Source organism: Pan paniscus, chromosome 9, assembly GCF_029289425.2.
Source record: "Pan paniscus chromosome 9, NHGRI_mPanPan1-v2.0_pri, whole genome shotgun sequence".
In the NCBI taxonomy this organism is placed as follows: Eukaryota; Metazoa; Chordata; class Mammalia; order Primates; family Hominidae; genus Pan; species Pan paniscus.
Window position 1 is genome coordinate 58,329,227 of NC_073258.2, and position 22,844 is coordinate 58,352,070.

A 22,844-nucleotide genomic window follows, 5' to 3' on the forward strand; every position below is an offset into this window, starting at 1 on the left:
AAGCAACAGCATCTGCTACTTCTACTTCTTATCATTGAGTGTTAATTTTGATCTTTTAGTTCATCCCTTTATATCCACTTCTATTTCGTCTAGCAACCCCCAGAAGCCTCTCTTTCCATTATCAAGAGTGGTCAACAGCAGTGTCCCGAGATAGACGTTTAACCAGCCCGCCTCAGCCAGAGAGGTTTTATGGGCTTTCAGCCAAGAGAACCCATGAGCAGGTACTGCTGACCTGATGCTCAAGAATTGACTCATTCATGCCGCAAATATTTGTGAAGTTTCTGTGGTTATTATATGCTAGACACTGGAGAAAAAGATTCAAACAAAATACCTGTACCTGCCCACAAGATGCTGACAGCCTAACAATGGAAACAGACAGGTAAACAGACAATTACCTTGAGAATTCCTGACAGAAGCGAGAGAAGAGGGGCAGAGAGTTGCAGTTCCTAACAAATTTTATTATGTTCTCCCATTAACTTTTCAGGAAAATACATTTAATAAGCACTTGGCAACTCAGGTTGTATATTGGTGGGGACAATTCTAAGCCTTATAGCTGCCTTAGGCTTGCAGGACAGTGGCAATGACTCCAGGAAAGATTTGGCCAAGAGAGTACCGGGTGACAAGAGGAGCTACGCTCCACTCACCCTTCTTTTCCCATCTAGCCTTGCCTCCACTCGAGGTTGTTCTCCCTGCCAGGGAGGTGGTCACAGGACTGGAGCCACCTACCATTCACATTATGTATGAATGCATGTTGTCTGGCAACAGATAATCATTAGATTTTACTGTTTATGCTTCCAAGTTAACCACATCCCCCCTTCTACAAACACACACATGCACACATGCACACATACTGTGCGTGCATGCACATACCCATGTATGCACACACTCGGGAACACGCAGGCATGCATGCACACACACACACCTCCGTGGTGGTCAGGAATCATGCAGATGTTGAATCACGTCAACATCAAATTACAAAGGGATGATGTGGAGGATCACTAAGGCAGGAGCATGAAGAATATATCATAAAAGCTCAAAAACTGGACCAAGGATGCAGAAACCAAGGAGCAGAAAGGACATGCGAACTGGTCACAAGTAAAAGGATAGGCTGCAATCGTTATCTAAAGACTAAGTGCTGTTATTTGAGGTGTGGCTCCATATTCACCTCCACCAACTCCCTACCAAAATAATAAAATAATAGTCATAGTTATGGTTTGTTGAGAGTTGACAGATACTATGCTACACATTTTACATGAGTCATTTCATTAATAACCATGAGTCAGGTATTATTATTATTATTATTATTAATTACACCAAAGCCTTTATTCCTAACACTATGCTACATAGCCTCCTATCATATAATATTGCCTCCCAGGTTGAATCAAGAGATTTTAGCGTCAGGAACGGAAGTCATACAACTCATTTTCTTTTTTCTTTTCTTTTTTTTTTTTTTTTTACTTTTTTGTTTAGAGCCAGAAACTCACTCTGTTGCCCAGGCTGGAGTGCAGTAATTAAGTTATAGCTCACTGCAGCCTCAGTCTCCTGGGTTCAAGTGATCCTCCTGCCTCAGCCTCCCGAGTAGATGAGCCCACAGGTGCATGCCACCATGCCAGGCTGATTTTTTTATTTTTTTATAGAGATAGAGTCTCGTTATGTTGTCCGGGCTGGTTTCAAACTCCTGGCTTCAAGCAGTCCTCCCAAATTGGTCTCCCAAAGTGCCAGGATTACAGGTGTGAGGCACTGCGCCCAGCCCCATTTCCTTTTCATATAATGATACTACTCATAATTGTTATAGTAATGGCCAATTCCTTGAGATTCTATAAAGGACCAAGGACTATGCCAGGTTCTACATGGATTGCCTCTTTGAAATCTCTCCACGACCCTGTGAGGTGCATCCTAAAATCATGCCCATTTTAGATATGAGGAAATTGAGCACAGTGAGGTTAGGTCATTAGCCTAAGGGCACACAGCCAGTGAGTGGTGAAGTATTAGTTAACTTTCGCTCTGCTTTATTCCATTAACCTGATTGTGCATGCTGTCCAGGCAACAATATCACCCATCAGGATGCCACAATTAATACTGTTCTATTTGGTGTTTCTTTTCATTATAAGATGCTTTCTTAGCACCCTCTGTTGCTGAACACTGGACATTCACATTACTTCCATCTTTTTCTTTATCATAAATGTTCCTTCTATGAATATTTTTGAACGAACTAATTTCTTACTAATTGCCGAGTCAAAGATATAAGCAATTTCTTAAGTGGGTCTGAGCCAATTCCTAGTGCCCCCCAAAAAGGTACATGCATCTCATTCCCCCAAACCCAGCACATGTAGTTTTACAGGTGGATTTATTGTTACTAGTTTAACGTATTATCACTAAATGGTTTTTATGTTTATGTCTTTAATTTTTAGCCAGACCATGCATCTTTCCACATGACATTTATGTTACTTTTCTATTGCTGCATCACAAATTACCACAAACTTAGTGGCTTAAAACAATCCCCATTGATTAGCTCATACCTCTGGGGATCAGAAGTCCTGGTACAGCATAGCTGGGTTTGATACTCGGGGAATCACAAGGCTGTAATCAAGGTACTGGCTGGCCTGCTGCATTCTCACCTGGAGCTTGGACTTAATCATCTTCCGAACGTGTTCAAGTTGTTGGCAGAATTCAGCTCCTTGTGGGTGTAGAATTGAGGTTCCCGTTTTCTTGCTGACTGTTGGCAGTGATCAATCATAGCAACTGGAGTCCACTCTCAAGTTCTTTCCACATGTTCCCCTCTATTCTCAGAGCTAGCAATGGAGAATATCCCTGGAGTCAAATACCCTTTCAGGAAGGGCGGGGAAATTTTAATGGCTCACCTGATTAGGTAAGGCCCATCTAGATAGCCTGCCTTTCGATTAACATGAACTAACCTAATCATAGGCGTTTTATCCCATTGTATTCACAGATTCAACCAGGAAGTGGTCAGCTTGAGGGCTATACTGGTTTCCTATTGCCGCTATAGCAAATCACCACAAACGTAGTGGCTTACAGCCACACCCACTGATTAACTCATTTCTCTGGAGGCCAGAAGCCTAAAATGGGTCACCAGGGATGAATTCCTTCTGGAGGCTCTAGGATAGAATCTGTTTCTTCGTTTTATCTAGCTTCTAGAGGCTGCCTGCCTTCCTTGACTAATGGTTCCTTCCTCCATCTCCAAAGCTAGCAGTGTAACACCTTCAACCTCTTCTTCCATCCTTACCTCTCCTTCTCTGACTCTCCTACCTCCCTCTTTCCTTTCTAAGGATCCCTGTGATTACATTGGACCCACCTGCACAATCTAGGATAATCTTCCCATCTCATGTCCCTTAAGACGACATTTTCCTGGGTTTTGAGGATTAGAAAATGGACATTTTGGGGGCCCACTATTCTATCTACCACAAGGGCCATCTTAGAATCTTACCTACCACAATGTTATATTTTCTGTATCTGTATCGGAGTAATTTGTGTATTATAGCAATTTATAAGAACTGTATTTGTAGCAATTCTTAATATATTTTCCATGTATTGGGTCAAATGATTTTCATGTAAAATTTATATTTCCATTGACTGTCTTTCCTTTCTCTCTGATTTTGTTTTATCATTTTTTGCTCAGCAAAACCCCATTATCTTTTAAGTCATATGTTTGAAAAACGACATTGTCCATTTCCTGCACACACAGAAAGATATCTTCTCTCCACAGCTAAGATAAATGTGCTATTCTGTTCTCTTCCTGACTCGTATTTTTTTATTGCTTGTTTTTCCTTTGGACCATTTGAATTTTTTTCAGAGCAAAAAAATGAAGTATGGAGCTAATGTCTCAAGACCATTTCTTGCTTTGAGGTTGATTCCAACATTTTTGTACTTTCCCATTTTTCATACTCTGTATTGTGATAGTGAGAACCACTTCCAGAAACTATAGTCTCGTCTATGGTCATTTTTCAAAGAACAAATGTTTTTTAACTTTTAAGTTCAGGGGTACAGTGCAAGTTTGTTACTTAGGTAAACTTGTGTCATGGGGGTTTGTTGTATAGATTATTTTATTACCCAGGTATTAGGTCTAGTACCCATTAGTTATTTTTCCTGATCCTCTCCCTCCTTCCCACCTCCACTCTCCTATAGAATCCAGTGTGTGCTGTTCCCCTCTATATGTCCATGTGTTCTCATCACTTAGCCCCCACTTATAAGTGGGAACATGCAGTATTTGGTTTTCTGTTCCTGCATTGGTTTGCTAAGCATAATGTCCTCCAGCTCCATCCATGTCCCTGCAAAGGACATAATCTTACTCTTTTTTTGTGACTTCACAGTATTCCATAGTAAATATGTACCATATTTTCTTTATCCAGTCTATCATTGATGGGCATTTAGGTTGATTTTATGTCTTTGCTATTGTGAATAGAATGCACAAATATTTAGTAAAGTCATCAAGTGATTTTTAGTTTGCAAAATTTTTTTTAATCTTTTAGTTAGATGAGTCCATCATCTTTACTTTGAAGCATTTCCTGTCATCATCATCATCACCATCATCTTATTAACATGATCTGTGCATTCTTGCCAGTTTTTCTCCCAAATGGTTTTCATTACCAGTTCATCAGATTCTGATTCAGACACTTTAAGCTACGATACTGAAGAAAGCAGAATCATCTTTGTTATTTTTATACTTTCCCAGCAACTAGAGAGATTACCTTTTTCCATTTCTTCCTCCATCTTCATTCTATTAAGGTTTCATAATTTTCCTTGAATGAATTTCTTATGTGGTAGATTAAATTAATTCTCATGTATTTAAAGATTTCCTGCCATTGTTACAGCTAATTTAGCACGTATTCGGGAAATCATAGTAATGAAAATTATTTTTCAACTCATTTCATTTGTGCAACTCTTTGATTGATTTCTGTGTATTTTCCCAGTAGAGTAAATCCTTGACAATCATGGATTGAACAATCACAGTTTCAATAACTTGCAAGAGACCCCAAAAGGCCGTGACACATAATCATTTATCATTTTGCTGGGGTTCAAAATAGAAGCACTCCTACTGCAAGAATGCTGTGCAGGAAAAAGTCATTTTGTGAAGGGAAACAGCCAACCACTCAGTATGGGTGTCTCAACATGAATTCATTTAATGAATTCATTGAATTTTATTATCTACATATCTAGTAACTCTCATAAAGTGATACACATTTCTTTGTGTAAAAAAAAATAAAATGACCTCTATGGAAGCCACCTGCTATTACTAAAGATACTTAAGCAAGAGATAGTCTATAATAAATTTCAGCTCCATATTTCCCAAACCATGCTCACCAAAAACTATTCCCAATATTAACAGTTCTGACAAAAAGAAGGAAGAGGAGGTAAAAGGTGAGAATAGGAGAGGAAGGGGAGAGGGAAAGGCAGTAGAGGAGGGAGAGCAGAAGATAAAAGAAAATTACAGATCCCAAATAAGTTTAGGAAATGCTGGATATTATATATTCCTCATTCCCCAATGCCGTCACTTGCAGACTGGCCCTAACCATTTACACATTAACTTGCGGACTGGCCCTAACCATTTACACATTAAAGCCTCTGAGAAATCTTACAGTAAATAAACTTATTTCATTTTGTTTAACTCAGTGTTTCTCAAACTTATTTAAGAACCTCATGGCACACAGTGTACATTGGGACGCCAATTTGGGATTCATAGAAACCCATAATGATTTGTAAAATGATTAAAGGTATAAAGTCACGTAAAATATTTCTGTCTCATTGAACCTCACTTCTACAGAAGATATATGCAATGACAATGTTCTTGAATTAGGGGTTTCTGAAGGTTTTGCAACTCATTTGCACAAGAATACATTCAAATCATCTGCAAATGTAATATTTTCCTTTCTTAACTTTTTACTTTTTGAGCAATTTATTTGTTTTCTTTCTCCATAACTGTTTTAGAGATTTTATATTCTGCTATTTGTTTATTTTACTTTGTTTTATTTGTTCATTTGACAAAGCCATCTGTACAGTGTTCTAAGTGCTTTATTTATAATAGCTCATATATCTAGCAACCCTGTGACTTAGGCGTCATTATCCCTACTTCAAAGGTCAGAAAACTGAGTTTCAAACAGTGATGAGGCATCTTACCTAGATCCTATTTTTTAAGGAACACAGTCACTAATGTTTTCCTTTAGTTATATTATTAATTCTAATTTTAAATATAAACTTCGTATCATGTAAAAGAAGAAAATCTTCATAAGTTACCTTTAGTCAACACTAAATATTGAACTATGCTGGATAGCTTTTTTAGCCTCCATTCAGATAATTATGTTTTCTATCATTTTTCAGTTAATGTTAATAACATAGGATGCTAGCTTTACTTTCCGGAGGCCAACAGTCCTCAGTTAGAATAGATTACTTGTTTCATTGTGTTGTGTTTTCTGGGTTAAGATTAATATTTTACTTCTAAACTCATAAATGAGATTAAACAAACATTCCTTTTTTTAAGCAGGGAGTGAAATCTCATTTACCTCAGTCAACTCAATATATAAATATTTATGGAGTGGCTGCCATGTTACTCTGTGCCAGAGACTGTAGAACATGAAAGATTCAAAATGAGCATCTGAGAGAACACAGAAGGGAACTGACTTTCTACAAGCATATAGCAAAAAGAATCATGTTAGAGAAGACAACCACCATGATTTTCAGAACTTTACAAATGCCCAGAATCTGTTTAACTTCACACTTGTTATTTTCTATTACTCCATTTTGGATCCCCCAAAGACCTAAGCTGTTACTTAAATGCGAGAGGCCCCAGGTCAACCAAATGAAGCAGCTCCATGAGGGAGGAGTCTATGTCCATCTTGTCGCCCACCATCTGGCCAAGTACCTAGCATACAGTGAATGCTCAATAAATATTTATTAAGCAAAGAAATAAGCCAGCTCTTTGAGCAAACCAACCGGTCAAGACGATTTTTAAAATGCAGGACAGCTAGAGACTTGTTTAATGGGTGAGCAAGAAAACAGGTGTTGCACAAATTTCATCCTCATCTGAAGTCACTCCAAGGAAGCTTGGAAGCATGGGAACAAGACAACAGACAGAATCCCTTAGGCCTGGAGAAAGAAGAAAGGATCACAAGCTTCCTTTCCCCTTAACAGACCCAAGTGTCTATAGAGCCCCAGGTGCCCCCACCTGGCCAAGTAGTTGGCCTTTTGGACCCCAAAAGTTCTCATATCCCAAGCCAAGGGGAAATTGGTCTCCTCCAGCCAAGCCTCCTAGCCCCAGAAAGCCCATGGGGTCAGGACTTAGGGAAAATCAGGGAACATATAAAAGGTCTCTCCTGCAATAATGGTCCCTAACAAGCCCTGAGCCAATCACCTGGTAGCTGGAGCCCAAAATACCTTCCAACCCAGGTAAGTAGATATTATATGGTGACTACAAAGATATAGCCCATCAAGTGAGCAAACTTATCATATTCACATCCCTTTTTTGTTTCCATTCCTATTCATGTTTTCAATGTCCCCATTCTTCACTCCCCCCATCCCCCACTAAGACCCTTTCTCCATTCATTGCAAGCCCTCTTAGTTTTTTCTTCTGGATCTGATGCCCTTAAGCCATCTCTCCTCTGTCTCCGATTCCAGGTCCACACCTTGCCCCTACTACGACCTCTCCCACTGGGCCCTGCCTGATCCTCTTTCTCTGCCCCTGTCCAGTTGCCCACCCTTGTCTCCCCCTCTTCTCCTCGCTCTATCCCCAGGATCCTGTGGGCGGCTGTGAATTTTGCCCTGTGCTTCCTTCCCTCCTCTCTCTTTGTGGTGGGGTCCACAGCCAGTTCTCCTATTGCTCAAAAATGTGGAGGCAGTTGCTAAGAGACAGCGAAACGTCAGTACCTGGCCCTCGAGGAAAAAAAGGGGAGTGAAAAAGGGAGAGAACTAGGGGAGGGATGGAGGGAGGGAGAGAGAGAGGGTGGGAAGGGGGGAGGGAGGGGGAAGACCTGGCTCTGGCGGAAGCCTTATACCCCAGCAGCCTGGGCACCAGCTGAGTTTCAGAAAGAAGCATTCAGATTCTGTGAACTTTCTTCCGAGCATCCTTTCTCTGTGATTTCCCTTTGGGTGAAAGAAGGGGCAGGGGGACCGCAGGACGGGAAATCATAGAAGATGCTGGCCTGGGATCCGGGAGACAAGGAGGAGGAGAGGCCGGGGGAGGGGAACAGCCTGGGAGGCAATCTGTTCTGAAGCAAGCAAGGAGCAAGCGGGGATTCCAGGAGGAGGGAGGGAGACCCGCGTCTGCCGCAGATTGATGGCTGTGTCCTTGGAACGGAGTGAGTAGGCTCCTGGGGCCTGTGGGAGTGCGGGGGGAGACCTGGGGCTTAGAAAAATGAGTCTGCATGAAGGGGAGCTGGGGTGATTTCCAGGTGGGCGGGATTGAGGCTTGAAGCGGTAGGAAAATAGGCAGCGCCAGGCCGAGGGTGAGGGGAGGACCGAGGACAGCAGGTGGGCAAGGGAGAAGCGAGAGGGCGCGGGACGCGAGGGCTGAGGCTCTGGGCGTGGCATCACTCTCGGTCCCTCTGCTGGGGGCGGCGAGCAGGAGAGTGCAGTGTGTGGAAAGGGATGCTGGGATGAAGGGTGTGCGCTGAGAGGGGGGCGAAAGATGCTGGGGGTCGACTGGGGAGGGGTCTGCAGGATCGCCTGTGCAGAAGGAAGCTGGAGCGAAAACCGCGAGGCGTGAGCACGGGGCAGGGCAAAATATGGGGGAGTCACAGAATGGTGTGTGAGTGAGTGTGTGTGTGTGCGTGTGAGAGAGAGAGAGAGGAGCGCTTAGAGTGTTTGAAAGGGGTGTGCAAACCCCCAGAGTGTGGATGCAGATTTTTCTTAGGGAGTTGTTCAAGGGTGGCGTGTTTGGTACTAATGAGGGTGGGGTTATGAGAAGAAGAAGAAAATGCATCTAACCCAAGACAGGAACCCAGAGGAGGATGGCTGCAGGTTGGGTCAGGGAGGGCTCGTGGGTAACAGCAATGTGAGCCTGGGGTCTGAACCTACCATGGCCCACACCTGACAGACAGTAAGCAGAGAACTTTGTGGTTGGGGGAGCAAAGGAAAGAGACAAAGATAAGCCAAGCGTCCTAGGTGAAGGGACAAGGGGGTGTCGAGGGCACAGGATTTCTCTGCCTGAGTGCTTTCCTTGTTGACAGAGGGAATTTGGCCTCCACCTGCTGAACACAGAACTGCGCTGAGGAAGGCACTGGCTTGGAGAAGATGCCAGAGCTCTGCCAGCTGACACTCAGCCTGTACCTTCAGGACTCATGACTTCTTCTGGCCCCAGAGGCCCAGACAGTGGGCATCACCTGGGGTCCTCCTCTCTTTGGGAAAAAAAGAGGCTTCCTGGGGATTCCAGCAGCCACTGAGGCTGAGGACTCTCAGGCTTTTAGGAGGCCCATGGAGACTCACTTCCTCCCGGGCCCTTTTCCCAAAACACCCACCCTGGGACCCCCTTGGACTCCAGCCCACCAGGCCACCAGGACAAATGGCCTCTGAGACCTTCAACACTGGAGACCCAGGTGCAGCCCTGGCTTCCTAATCAGTCCCAGACGTGGGACAGGACTTAAGTTTTCTCAGAAGAAGTGCCAAGGATCTTTAAAGGGCACGTTTCATCTCCTTCAGCCCCTCCCTCCCAGACACAGCACCAAGAGGAAACATCCAGCAGGCATGGGTGAGAGAGACACAAAAGATCTGCAGGAACTCTTCCAGGACCTGCTGGCAGCCGACCTAGCCCCATTCTTGTCCCCTCCCTTTCTCAGGTTTTGATCATCATTCCAGACCCTAGGGGACCTCAACTGGGTGTCTTGCCCCCTAGGCTCCGGAAGGGGACCTCCCGTGGATCTCAGGAAGCCCTCTGGTGCTCAGAGGCTCCTGGGAAAGTCCCTAGCCATGATACCACATGCTCAGAAGCCCCACCTTCACAGACGCTGGCCCCAGATGTAGCTGCCTTCCTGTATCACAGACTCTCGATTCCATGGACACAGTCCTCATGGGCTCCCTCCAGCACTGCTGTTGCCAGCTGCCTAAGATGGGTGACACTTGGGCCCAGCTTCCCTGGCCCGGGCCACCCCACCCAGCAATGCTGCTGATCTCCCTCCTCTTGGCAGCCGGGTTGATGCACTCGGATGCTGGCACCAGCTGCCCCGTCCTTTGCACATGCCGTAACCAGGTGGTGGATTGTAGCAGCCAGCGGCTATTCTCTGTGCCCCCAGACCTGCCAATGGACACCCGAAACCTCAGCCTGGCCCACAACCGCATCACAGCAGTGCCGCCTGGCTACCTCACATGCTACATGGAGCTCCAGGTGCTGGATTTGCACAACAACTCCTTAATGGAGCTGCCCCGGGGCCTCTTCCTCCATGCCAAGCGCTTGGCACACTTGGATCTGAGCTACAACAATTTCAGCCACGTGCCAGCCGACATGTTCCAGGAGGCCCATGGGCTGGTCCACATCGACCTGAGCCACAACCCCTGGCTGCGGAGGGTGCATCCCCAGGCCTTTCAGGGCCTCATGCAGCTCCGAGACCTGGACCTCAGTTATGGGGGCCTGGCCTTCCTCAGCCTGGAGGCTCTTGAGGGCCTACCGGGGCTGGTGACCCTGCAGATCGGTGGCAATCCCTGGGTGTGTGGCTGCACCATGGAACCCCTGCTGAAGTGGCTGCGAAACCGGATCCAGCGCTGTACAGCAGGTAATAGAGGGGCAGAACGGGGCAGTCAACAGGGAGGGCTTGCCTCAATGGGAAGCCAAGGCTCCAAAGAAAGCAGGGGGACTTAAAGCCAGAAAGCACCTACTGCGTTTTCTAATGTGGGCTTGCCTCTTTGTACACCAGCTCGGCCAACAGGTTGTTTGTAGAATCCTTCCAGTGCATGTGAGGCACCGAGGGCCCATTCATTCATGAAATAGATGTCCCTCACCGCTGCGCTGCTCATGACCTAATGAGGCAGACGGATAGTAGACAAGTGAGAATAGCCTATGGTTGGTGGTTTTTATTGAGCTTTCACCATGACCTAAGATCTTGGCATCCATTATCTCATGAGACCCCCATTTTTATTATACCCATTTTCCAGGTGAAGAAACTGAGATTTAGAACAATAAAAAGGCTTGACAGGAATCACGCACTTAGAAAGTGGCAGGGCCATGAAAAAAATACAAATTAAAAAATTAAAAAGTGGCAGGACCATGAATAAAACCTAGATTTATCTAACTTCTAAGCCCTGTTCTAATCTACCAGAATGCTTTTTTAGCATTCCAAGTGTTGGAAACTCTCGTATAAATAGTAATGGCTAACACAATCTCAACAGAGCTGCAATAGCTTGAGTCGCGTGACAGCCAATATGTTCCAGGAGGAACTTGAGACCTTAGTACTTGCTATTTACCAGGCCCTCTCTTAAGCAGCTTTACCTATCTCTTCCTATCCCCAGAAGAACACTAATGAGATTGCCACTCTACAGAGGAGGAAGCTGAGGCACAGAGAGGTTCAGTAGCTTGTTGGAAGTTACACAGCTGCTAAGTGTTGAAGCCAGGATTTGAGTCCTGGCAATCTCCCTGACTATATCCTGAAGAGTCAGGTTCTGGCCTGCCGGAAGAGTCAGAACCTGAGTCCTGGACTGGCCAAAGGGCTGCAGTAGAGTTCCAGGACCTCATGCAGCTCCAAGACCTGGATCTCAGCTACGAGAACCTGGCTTTCCTCAAACTCAAGGCCCTGAGCAGTGTAAACTTTGGGCACAGGGTAGGGAGCTGAAAGGAAGACTGAGATGTGGCAACTCAACCAGCCAATCCCAACTGGAGGGTGGACTGGGGCCTGAAGAAGCCCAAATCACACAGGTTTGATGGGCATCCCAACCCAGTGGCATCTGAGCCTGACCCAGAGGCAGGCAATGTTCAGCTGCGGTCCTAGCCACCAGCTCTCCTGTGTGACAACACCAAGACTTGGCACAAGAACCCAGAAGTAGTAGCTGAAGGCCCTATCCAAGGGGCTTTCCCAGAACCTGAGCTCAGCCCATGTTGAGAAGAAGCAATGCTGAATGTGGTAAAAGGGAGAGGAGGACTGAGTGGGGAGCCCAAGACCAAAATAGTTTGGGAAGGGCTGTGGGTCACGATTCCAGTGTTTCCACAGAGCTGTAGGAGGAAATTCTCTTGCATCAAAATAGCTGGGGACTGGGATGGGGCGATGGTGGAGGGCAGGAGTGGGAGGATGCCTGGAGCAATCTCTCAACTTGCTCAAACTTGGCAGGCGCGCCTTCCCTCTCTCTCCTGTGCACTAATAACAGAAAGGGCACCCAAAGCACTAAGCTTCCATTACACCCAGGGACTCCTTTTCTGTGATCTCTGAGGTCCCTGCTGCTCTGAAGAAGCTCAGACTCCCAGCGAGCAGGAGAGGGGTCCAAGATTTCATCAGTGTAGGCTCACACATACATCAGTACAGGTGAGGAACCTGAGCTCCAGAAGGGGACAGTGACTGTCCACAGGCCCATGATGAGGAAGCAAGCAGGCCCAGCTGGAAAGCCAGGTTCCCTGTTCCTCCACAGAACACACTTAACACCAGGCCACACGCACCAGGGTGCTTCTCCGTAGGGACAAAACCTTGCCAGTGGAGGCAGGACTAGGTGATGCTCTTCCCTTTAGGTCCTTTTCAGCTGCTTCCTCCCTTTTTCTTTGTGGAACTCCACTGTTATCCATGGTTTTTGGAAAAATTGAACAAAGAGGGCCATAATAAGCAAGCCCCTGGGATACAGCATGACTTTAGGACTGGTGCCTTGACTTACCAGGGGGTTTTGTCAGCCTCCACGTTCCCACCCTGCATCCTGTGTGGTCCCACCAAGAGCTGTCAGGGGCTCCTCTGGCTGGTCCATATGAGGGTTGCCACATTCCCCATCTCACTGTCTCACCAGTACCCACTTCATCTACCTAATAGACTTTAGAGTTCAGCATCTTCAGGTTTCCAGAGGAGAGCTCATGCGAGTCAAGCCCAGAGAGGATCCTGGCCTGGGCAGGACAGGGGTCCTGTGCTCACAGCCTACAGGAATTGCTCAACCTGGGATTTGGGGAAGGTTGCGTTCTCCTTCCAAACCTGACTCCCCATTTCCAAGGATATTGATGCTGATTCAATTCTTGAAAGGTTCAATCCAAATCCATCATTTGATTCCTTGCCCTCAAAAACTGCAGAATGAATACATAGCATTTATGCATTTATACAACACATAATTTAGAAAATGTCTTCATACTGACTCTCAGAAAATTTGGATTGGATTATCCCCTTCTTTTCTTTTCTTTTTTTTTTTTTTTTTTTTTTTTGAGACAGAGTCTCGCTCTGTCACCCAGGCTGAAGTGCAGTGGTGCAATCTCGGCTCACCGCAACCTCCACCTCCCAGGTTCAAGCAATTCTCCTGCCTCAGCCTCCCGAGTAGCTGAGACTACCGGTGCGCACCACCACACCCAGCTAATTTTTGTATTTTTAGTAGAGACGGGGTTTCACCATGTTGGCCAGAATGGTCTCAATCTCTTGACCTCATGATCCACCCGCCTTGGCTTCCCAAAATGCTGGGATTACAGGCATGAGCCACTGTGCCTGGCTGGGTTATCCCCTTCTTATAGAGGCCCCTTATTATACAGGCAGAGCATGAGAGCCAGAAAGACCAAAAAAAAAGACTTACCCAAGGTAAGAGCTTGATTAATATTTATCCACTAAACAAAGGAATGATTGGCTGCTCAAAAGCTGGTGCTTAAAGCTGCATGGCAAGAGTGTCACCTGCACACTACCTTTACTTCCCAGGCAGAGTGAGATAAGACCGTTGACAGCCATCATGCATTCATAAAAGTGATCCCAGAAGAATGAGATGAGACCATCAATGCTGAAAATAACAATAACCCCACCAGAAAAAGCAGCCCCCTCCTACAGAAGCTTGAGTGCAGAATATGACCCCCAATGGCCTCTCTAGGAAAAACAACCAATATAATAATTCATATAATTGAAATATAATATACGTTATATATTACATTAATATGTAGCATATAATTCGTGTACGTTAACTCACTGAATCCTCACTACAACCCTGAGAAGTAGATACTGTTATTATCGTCATTTGACAGATGAAGAAGTCAAGACACAGAGAGATTAAATATCTTACCTGTAATCATGCAACTAGCAAGGGGTGAAGAGGGGATTTGAAACTAGGCCAATAGCTCTGGAACCCATACTCTTAACTCTATACCCTGTGTATCTGGAAATGCAACATAAGTAGTGGAAAGGCCCAATGATTTGGAGTTGGACAGACTCTTATATTCATGTTGTAAAGATTCGTCAAGCACTTACTATGGACAGGACACTGTTCTCATGCTAAAGATACCATGGGAGGGGCTTATATTGAAAGGGGAGAAGACAGAAAATAAACCAATAAACTTTCAGGCAGTGATCAACACTACATAGAAAAACACAGCAGAGCAGGGAAGATAGGGAGCCCAGGGGGAGGTGAAGTGGGGTGCTATTTTATTCAGAGTCTTAAGGAAAGGCCTCACTAATAATGTGGCATTGAGCCAAGTCCCAAAGGAAGTGGGGAGCTGAGCTGTGCAGAGATCGAGGGGAGAAGTTCCCTCCCAAAGGGACAAATGCAAAAGCATCCCTTCCCCGCTTCAAGAGGGGACACTCTGAGATCATGGAAGGATGACCAGGAGGTGTGTGTGGCTAGAGCAGGGTAAGTAAGGAACAGAGTGGAAGAGATGGGAAAGAATCCCTGGAGCCCAAGGGGAGCACCTTGGTTTTTGCTCCATTCAAAAACAGGAATCCAGGGAAGGGTTTAAGTAGAGAAGGTGTGGCAGGACATCAGGTTTGAAAGAACCACTCAGCTGACTGTATTAAAATCGTTTGTCAGCTGCTGGTGAGGTCCCAGCCTGCAGGCTGAGGACAGACACCTTCTGAAGCCCAGAAACCAGTTGGGAGGTTATTGTAAGAGATGATGGTGTCCCCAGATCTACCACTGGTCACAGCCAGATGACTTTCAGCAAATTGCTAAACTCTTTAAACAGTACTTTCCACATCTATAGAAATAGGCATAAAAATCCTTGCCTTGAGAGTTGTTGAGGGAACTAAAGGAGTTAAGTAGAATTCTTGGCACATGGAAGAACTTCAATGAATGTCTTTCTTACTTTTTCCAGCGAGCAGTTGTGGGTGGGCTTTCCAATCCCCTCTCCTTCCCTGGGTACATCACCCTCCCTGGCTTCTGTGTTACAGATTCTCAGCTGGCTGAGTGCCGGGGCCCTCCTGAAGTCGAGGGCGCCCCGCTCTTCTCACTCACTGAGGAGAGCTTCAAGGCCTGCCACCTGACCCTGACCCTGGATGATTACCTATTCATTGCGTTCGTGGGCTTCGTGGTCTCCATTGCTTCTGTGGCCACCAACTTCCTCCTGGGCATCACTGCCAACTGCTGCCACCGCTGGAGCAAGGCCAGTGAAGAGGAAGAGATCTGACATGCCTGCCTCTCATCCCTCCATGCTGCTGACCGCCACAGCTGCTGGCCACCAGACGCCTTCCCTGACTGCTCACTCTGGTTCCATGGTGACCTGGCTGCCTCAGTCATGGTTCAAGCAAGGTGGGGACACTCATTTTGTATGAGCATCTGCTTTGGGCCAGGCGGCACGCTAGGAATTGGGAACATCAGATGAACTGACTCAGTCCCTGCCCTCAAGGCACTTCCCTCTGGTCAAGGAGAGAGATCCAAAAACTATTCCCTTTAAGACTATATGTCAGGACTCTGAGCACGTCATTATGGAGGCCCAGAGGAGGAGCCATCCTCTGTATCTAGCAATGTCCATGAGAATTATAAGATTAGAATGATTTGTGAACTTGGTCATCAGGAAATATCTACTTTGTCAGGTAGGCAAAGAAGGGTACCTGCACATGGCAGAGGCCAGAATATGCATAGTGTGCTGTGTTGAGAAGAGTGAACAGTTCCTGGTCACTTACTTGTATAGAGGGGGTGTGGCACAGAACTCAAACCTACTCCCCATCTCCTGACACCAAAACTGTCAGCTCTCAGCAATGCCAGCCACTGCCTCCAGGGAGTAAGAACACCTCTATGACAGCCCCTGGCCTCCTTCCACCAGCAGCTACCAGGTGAGACCACCTCCCAGTGACTGCCCCCATATGACCAAATGTCACCAGTTGGTGAGGTCCCAGGCAGCAGGCTGAGGATGGACACTTTCAATGCCCTTGCTCCTGCCTCTCACTCAAGTTTTGCTTCAGAAGAGAGAGGCAGGAGGCCCAGCAACTGGGGCAGCAAGAGTCCTGGCACCTTGGGATCCTAATCATGTGACTGTTCTTGCCACAGTGCTCATGCCACAGGGTCTCACCAGGAAAGTGCACTGTGGGCCACAGACCCACAGCCTGGCAGCACCCAGAGCTAAAAGGGGACAAAGGCAGCACAGTTATGACCATATGAGGCTTTGCATTTTCTTCTAAGCAACTTACCCACGTTAAGCATGAGGGTGAGAGAGCTATTAAATACTAAGCCCTTGCCAGTGTCAGGTACTTTGAAAAGCTCTCTCCACAAACCATTCCCTTTAACACACACACACACAAATCTTTTGAGGTGAACGCTGTTGTTCCCATTTTACGGATGAGGCAATTAAGGCTCAGAGAGGTTAAGTCACATGCCACTATGAGCAAGATAAAGTCCGTGCTCTTTCTACTGCCCCATCCAAGTTGGGGAACATCACCATTCCCTCTAGAGTTATATAAATTCAAATTCAACTAGAGCTGACAAAGTTCCTCATAGGGTCCAGGCACTCCTCTGGGCACTTTTATATCTATTGACTCACTTCTTTCAATTCTCACAGCAACACTGCCTGGTGGTTTTTATTATCCCCATTTGACAGATGAATTAATCGTAGAGAGTTGAGTGACTTACCCAAGGTTGTCTGGATAAGCCCTAGAAGGAAGGCGGTAGGCAGCTCCATTCAGGGAAACTGCATCTAATCAGTCAGTCAAAAATCAAGTAACTTTACGAGCAAAGCACAATTATCATCATCGTGGTCTTCTTCATCAGTTTCGTCAGCAGCATCATTATCTTCCCTCTATTTGTTCAGCACCGGATAGTTCATGAGTATTTTTGCATCATTCTCCTTGACTTTTCACATCCCTGTGCAGGAGGTAAATCAAACATCAGTAATCCTGTTTTACAGATGGGGAAAAAAGTCTCAAGATTGGATATGACTTGCTATGTGGCAAGGTTGGGGCTCAACCCTAACACAGTTCTCTTTCCAGTGCTTTCTCAAGTGCTTGGGGAAGAGAATGCCTCAGAAGGCTGGGTAGTGGGGCCTGGAATTCAGCATCCATGAATGTGCTAGTGGATAAGCTAAATAGAAGGCAGTCAAACCCATCTGCTGTACAGATTGAACTATGCTCACGGTAGGGCAAATTGCAGGCTCTGAAACAGAGACTACACAGGTAACACCTGAATAGGAGACTCCTGCTTTACAATGTGTAGATAAAACATCAGCAATGGTGGCCATGGTGGCAGTCATGTGAAAAGTAAGATCTTTGGGAATCAAGAAAGGAAGCCGTGTTAACCACTCCTTCTCAAGCCCTGCTGTGTGTGTTGCAAGAGATACTAAGAGAGCAAGAAAGCTATAGGTGAGAACCTCTGCAGTTTAGGAGAAGAACATCAAGGCACAGTCCAACATGCTGATAAGTCTGGCCAGGAGGAGAATTAAAACAGGGGCTTTCCACACCTCCCTTGCCCCAAGCTCCAGCAGTATTCTATCGGCCCATCCTCCTGGAAAGCCTGAAAGGAATGAAGGAGGCTAATATGTCATCTTCCAGGAAGGCATCCCTCACTCGTGCTTCCCTGAGCTAGTCAACCAAAAGAGTCTTCAGAAACTTTGCTAGACCTGAAGTACTTGAACCTGTGTCCCCTGAATCTTGCTTACAACATCTGGGACAAATCCCTGGCCCTGTGACATCCGAAGCAGAACTGTGCCCTGCTCTCTCCTTCTGTGATGACCAAGGATGGTGAACTCAAGCTGTTCTCTAGAAGCCAGGCCAGCAACCTAAATACTTGGAGAGGAACTTTTAGAAACTATAATCCTGACAAAATAGAAAAGTTTCCCATAGGGGCATACCGTAATACTATAATAACCTCCCAGGAACTATTGTTTGCCAAAATGTAGTTAATATATTTTAAGATATATGCTTTTTTGCATAGGACTAGAACCAGAAAAGACACCAAATGCCCCCTTGACATCAATGTCCTTTCTAGTGGGACAATTTGGTCTCCATTAATGCCAAACCTTTCTGAACAGGATACATGGCTTTTAAAGGACAGATGTTTCTCCTGCTGCTAGAAGCTCCTCAGTTTACTGGAGCACAATGAGGAAAGTATTCAACCTCCTTACTGCCAAGGAATTCCCTGCTTCTCTCCCACCGCCATCATCTTGTCCAAGCTATCAGAAGCAACCTTCTAGAGATAATCTCACAATCCTGATTAGAATTGCTCCCATATCCCTGGTGACCACAGGCTTCATTCAAATTGTCCAAACTGGTTAACATGTATGTGATGGGGTATCTCTGCATCTGTATGTCTGTCTGTGAGGTTCCTTGTATATTGGCTGTCTGCTGACATGGGACAGATCTCTCTGGAACTTGGGTTCAGTTCTCTGACATAGTCCACTCAGCCATAGGCTGAGTGGCTAAATATGCATAAATAAGCATGCCTAAATAGGCATATATAGTTTGGTGCAAAAGTAACTGCGGTTTTTGCCATTAAAAGTGATAGCAAAAATTGCAATTACTTTTGCGCCAATCTAATATTACATTGCTTGATAGATTAAGATGGAATCCCACCAGGTTTAGGGTAGGACTGGATGCTCAAAAAATAAAGAAGGAGAAAAATCTGTGGCAGAGGCATCCTAATGAGAACCTGACTTCTCCTTGCTTCCCTCTGCTCTCTCCTGCCCCTCAGAGACTTGTCCTCATTGCAGAAGCTTCCTCCATGCTAGGCCAGAGGATATCAAAGTTTAGTTTGGTCAAGATTTGGGCCAAGAAAATTCCTTTTTAGAAGAGCCCTCATATCTGAATCACATCACTTTGGGCCAGTTATCTCTGGTCACCCTCAGACAAACCCTCATCTCTTTTTCTCCCTTCCTAGAGGAATTCCCAGGGAACTTTGCAGAAATAGGTCTCCAGAGTTGCTACAGAGGTTCATGGCTCCTTTCACAGAGGGACATGTATGAAATTTGAACAGATCAAGACAGGTGTTTGTCTTCAACCATGGGGGAAGACCTCCAGCTTCCATTTTCCCCTATAGGTGTCTGTGCTGACATCCTTTCCAGCAGTAGAAGACTAAAAAGATATATCTTAAACCATTCCTCAAAAGGACATCTTCCTAAAGCCAGAGAAAATTGTCTGCTCTTCCCCACCCCAGGAAGAGGCAAAAGGGAAGTGAGGGCGTCACAAGGTCTTTTGTAAATCACTATTGTGTTTGTCACAGCACTGGGCGGAGAGCTGGATCCACAGAGCTCTCAGTTTTTCTAAGCACTGTCCTGTAATGTGCTAATGTCTGGGGGTGGGAGGGCTGGGGAGGGGTGGGGTTAGAGGGAAGATGCCAACCTTTGTATGGAGATGATTTTATAACCATGTACTTTTGTAACTGTGAAGAATTTTTCATAAGTGTACATTAATAATAAAGAGTGTATAGTTTAACAAATTTTCCTAAGAGCTGTGAAGAGGGATAGGGAGAGGGAGGGAGGTAGAGAAAGAAAGAGAGAAAGGAACTAGGCGGAACCAAGAGAATGTGTGCCAAAATATACGCACAAAAGGTCTATGGGAGGGAGTGGATGGAAATAATTAGGAGATGTGCCAGCCATGGAGGGGCATGTGTGGGAGTTGAAGGAACATCACAGAAGTATATTTCTACCAGGCAAAAAAAGAATACGCGTGTGTCTGTATGCACATACCCCTCTGTGTAGGCATATTTTGGTGCCTGAAATTACACAAAGAAGAGAGCATATGTCTTACACATGTTGATGTTTGCAACTTGGGTCGTCCATAAAACATACCAAGGCAAGTGGGTGTGCCTGCCTAGTTTGCATCACTGAAGGGTGTGTGATAAGGAGATAGCACACACCAGCGGCATAGGCAAAAAGACATTAACTCAGGCATGCAGGTAAATCAGGCATCTAAATGCATGGTGTTGGGGCTGGATGAGGCCATTGCTGGTATAAGTTCAGCCTCTGTTCTCATAGGTTAATAAAGAAGGAAAAGGATTCTAAACCTCCTGGGTTTTGCAAGTGTTGCCTGTACATCATCAGAAGTGAGATGGCTAGGCAGTGTACCTTGAGAATAGGGACAGGAAAAGAAGGAAAGTGTACTTCTGTAGGTACAATGGCAGCTGTTTTTATCTTAGTATTCTAAGTAGGAAGTGGCTGTAAGGAAGTCAATCCAAGCAGGAAGTGGCTCTGAGCAGAAAGTAGTTCCTTCCACCAATAGGGATGTTAACTTCCCTCTATTCCTCCCACTCCAATTGCCACAGGGTACAAACAAATACCGCACTCATAGCCTCTAAATGGAACACGGATACTGACTCAGAACACTTAGCTAAACAGAGAACATCTTCAACTGTAATCAGTGTTTTCTAGAGTAGATTAGAGGGAGGCAAAACCCTTCTCTTCAAATTAAGTATTTAATAGAGACTATGCTGAACAAGTGCAAGATCAAAAATAAGGCTCCTGAAATAAGCAGACATCTCATGAAAGACCAGATCTTGCATATCCCATTCAATGCTGTTCATAGTGCCAAGGACTGATGATGGTGATGATGATGATGATGATGATGATATAATATTTACTCATCATTTACTGTATGCCAGCTGCTCTGCTAAGCACTATATATGGATTAATTTACTTAATTTTCACAAAAACCCAAGGTAAGTACTATTATTATTTCTATTTTACAGATGAGGCAACTGAGGCACAAACAAGCTAACGTGCTTAAGGTCACATAGCTAGTAAGTAGTTGATCTGAGTTTAGACACTCAGTAATACTTGGTGACTGACTAACTTCAGAAGACAAGAACAATGTGGGCCATAAGAGAAAATTCAGTCTCAGTCAAAAGTAGGGTTTTAGCCACAGAGGTCTTTATATTAGTTTATTTTCACACTGCTGATAAAGACATACCTGAGACTGGGAAGAAAAGGAGGTTTAATTTGACTTACAGTTCCACATGGCTGGGGAGGTCTCATAATCATGGCGGAGGGTGAAAGACACTTCTTACATGGCAGCAGCAAGACAGAATAAGGAAGAAGCAAAAGGGAAAATCCCTGATAAACCCATCAGATCTTGTTATTCACTATCACGAGAACTGCATGGGAAAGACCAGCCCCCATGATTCAATTACCTCCCCCTAGGTCCATCCCACAACACGTGGTAATTCTAGGAGATACAATTGAAATTGAGGTTTGAATGAGGACACAGCCAAACCATATCAGTCTTCTGTGATTATTTGGTGAAAAAAATTGGAGAGTAATAGGTAAAACCAACAAGTATCCTATCTGTTTCATTGCAAGTAGCTTTAATGGTTGCATTGGACAAGGTAGACTGATTGTGATAATAGGTGATTCCAAAATCTCAACAAAGTAGAGATTTGTTTGCTAGGTTATTTGACACAATTAATTCTTATTTCCTGCTCATGTCATGTCCCAAAGCATGTCAGAGGCTCTGCCTCACATGGTTATTCAGGGACCCAGGATTCTTCCATCTAGTGGCTCTGCCATCTCTGAGGCCATGGGAATTCTCTACAGCATGGAGGATCTCAAGGACATTTGCAGGAGTCAAAAATAGAAGCATTGTACTTTAATTCCCGCATATTCCATTGGCCAGAACTGAGTCCTATGATTTCATTTAACATCAGGGAAGTAGACTAGCTGCGCACATAGAAGGCAAAGGAAACAGACTTTGATCAACTCCACCAGTCTCTAACATGGTCTGCTCTTCTTGTTACCAAATACCTGTTTCACTCTTCCTCCACACTTATCTTACCCTGTCAGCACATCCAGGTCAAAGCTCAAGATTGCCAATGTTCCAGTATCTCCATCAGGTCTCTTGGTGGTCCAGTGACCTATGAACTAAAAAGAAAAATTATCTGCCCCCCAACCCACCCCCTACTCTACACACACCCAATATACAATGGTGGCACAGGGACAGAGTAACAGCAAATTAAAGACCTTGTTTGAAAAGAAGGAAAACACACACGCCCATTATGGTTCATAGCAATTCTGAAATCCTGCTTGGAGAGCATTATGAAGGCCTCAGACTAAGTTCTTATATTCAACTTTGATTCTGTTTTCTGAGAAGAACTCCTTTGTCACCGTCCTCTGTGACCTGACTCTTCCCTTTTGATTGAAGGGTCTCCCTTTTCCATTATCCACCATGGCTATATCTACAGTGGATATTGGGGAGAATGCAATCTTTGGCAGTTACCCAGCTTCAACAGCCAGCCTTCTGCTGGTGCAAGTATGCTGGCCTGAAACTGGTTTTAGGACTCAATAGTCGAAAGCTTTTTGGTTCCAGGTTCATGGTTTCATAGCAATTTACCTCCCTTAAAAATGTAGTAGATTTCTGTTTGCTTCCACTAAGTTCCACATTTCAGTACACATACAAAGTTTTGTCCCAAAAAGTGCTTTCAAGCCTATTGTGATGCTTTGCTTTCTCTTCTTCCATGCCTCTTTCTCTTCCCTTAATGCAGCCTTGCAATTATCTGAAACAACAGATGAGAAGGACACATTCTTATTCTTGTTCATTTCCTCTTGGCTAAGTCTCATTAACTGGATG

At 45.1% G+C, this 22,844-nt stretch overlaps 1 protein-coding gene across 2 annotated transcripts; it reads left to right on the plus strand.

The window, feature by feature from the left end:
- The first annotated feature begins 8,000 nt into the window (after positions 1-8,000).
- LRRC55 (leucine rich repeat containing 55) lies at positions 8,001-19,722 on the plus strand. 2 transcript variants are annotated; one of them, XM_008951850.5, is made up of 3 exons: positions 8,001-8,306; positions 9,177-10,712; positions 15,252-19,722. In XM_008951850.5, exons 2-3 carry the CDS (start codon positions 9,923-9,925, stop codon positions 15,485-15,487), a joined length of 1,026 nt encoding a protein of 341 aa, XP_008950098.1. In that variant the 5' UTR covers positions 8,001-8,306; positions 9,177-9,922; the 3' UTR covers positions 15,488-19,722. The 2 variants fall into 2 exon arrangements, with proteins under 2 accessions (XP_008950098.1, XP_003826488.1); XM_003826440.5 differs by lacking the exon at positions 8,001-8,306 and adding an exon at positions 8,599-8,709 and having other exon boundaries at positions 15,252-19,611.
- The last annotated feature ends 3,122 nt before the right edge of the window (positions 19,723-22,844 follow it).

Bases quoted from the DNA above. Each gene is read 5' to 3' on its own strand.
- LRRC55 (XM_008951850.5), top strand. From the start codon at position 9,923: ATGCTCAGAAGCCCCACCTTCACAGACGCTGGCCCCAGATGTAGCTGC. The intron at 10,713-15,251 runs GTAATAGAGGGG...TCTGTGTTACAG, and splicing joins GATCCAGCGCTGTACAGCAG to ATTCTCAGCTGGCTGAGTGC.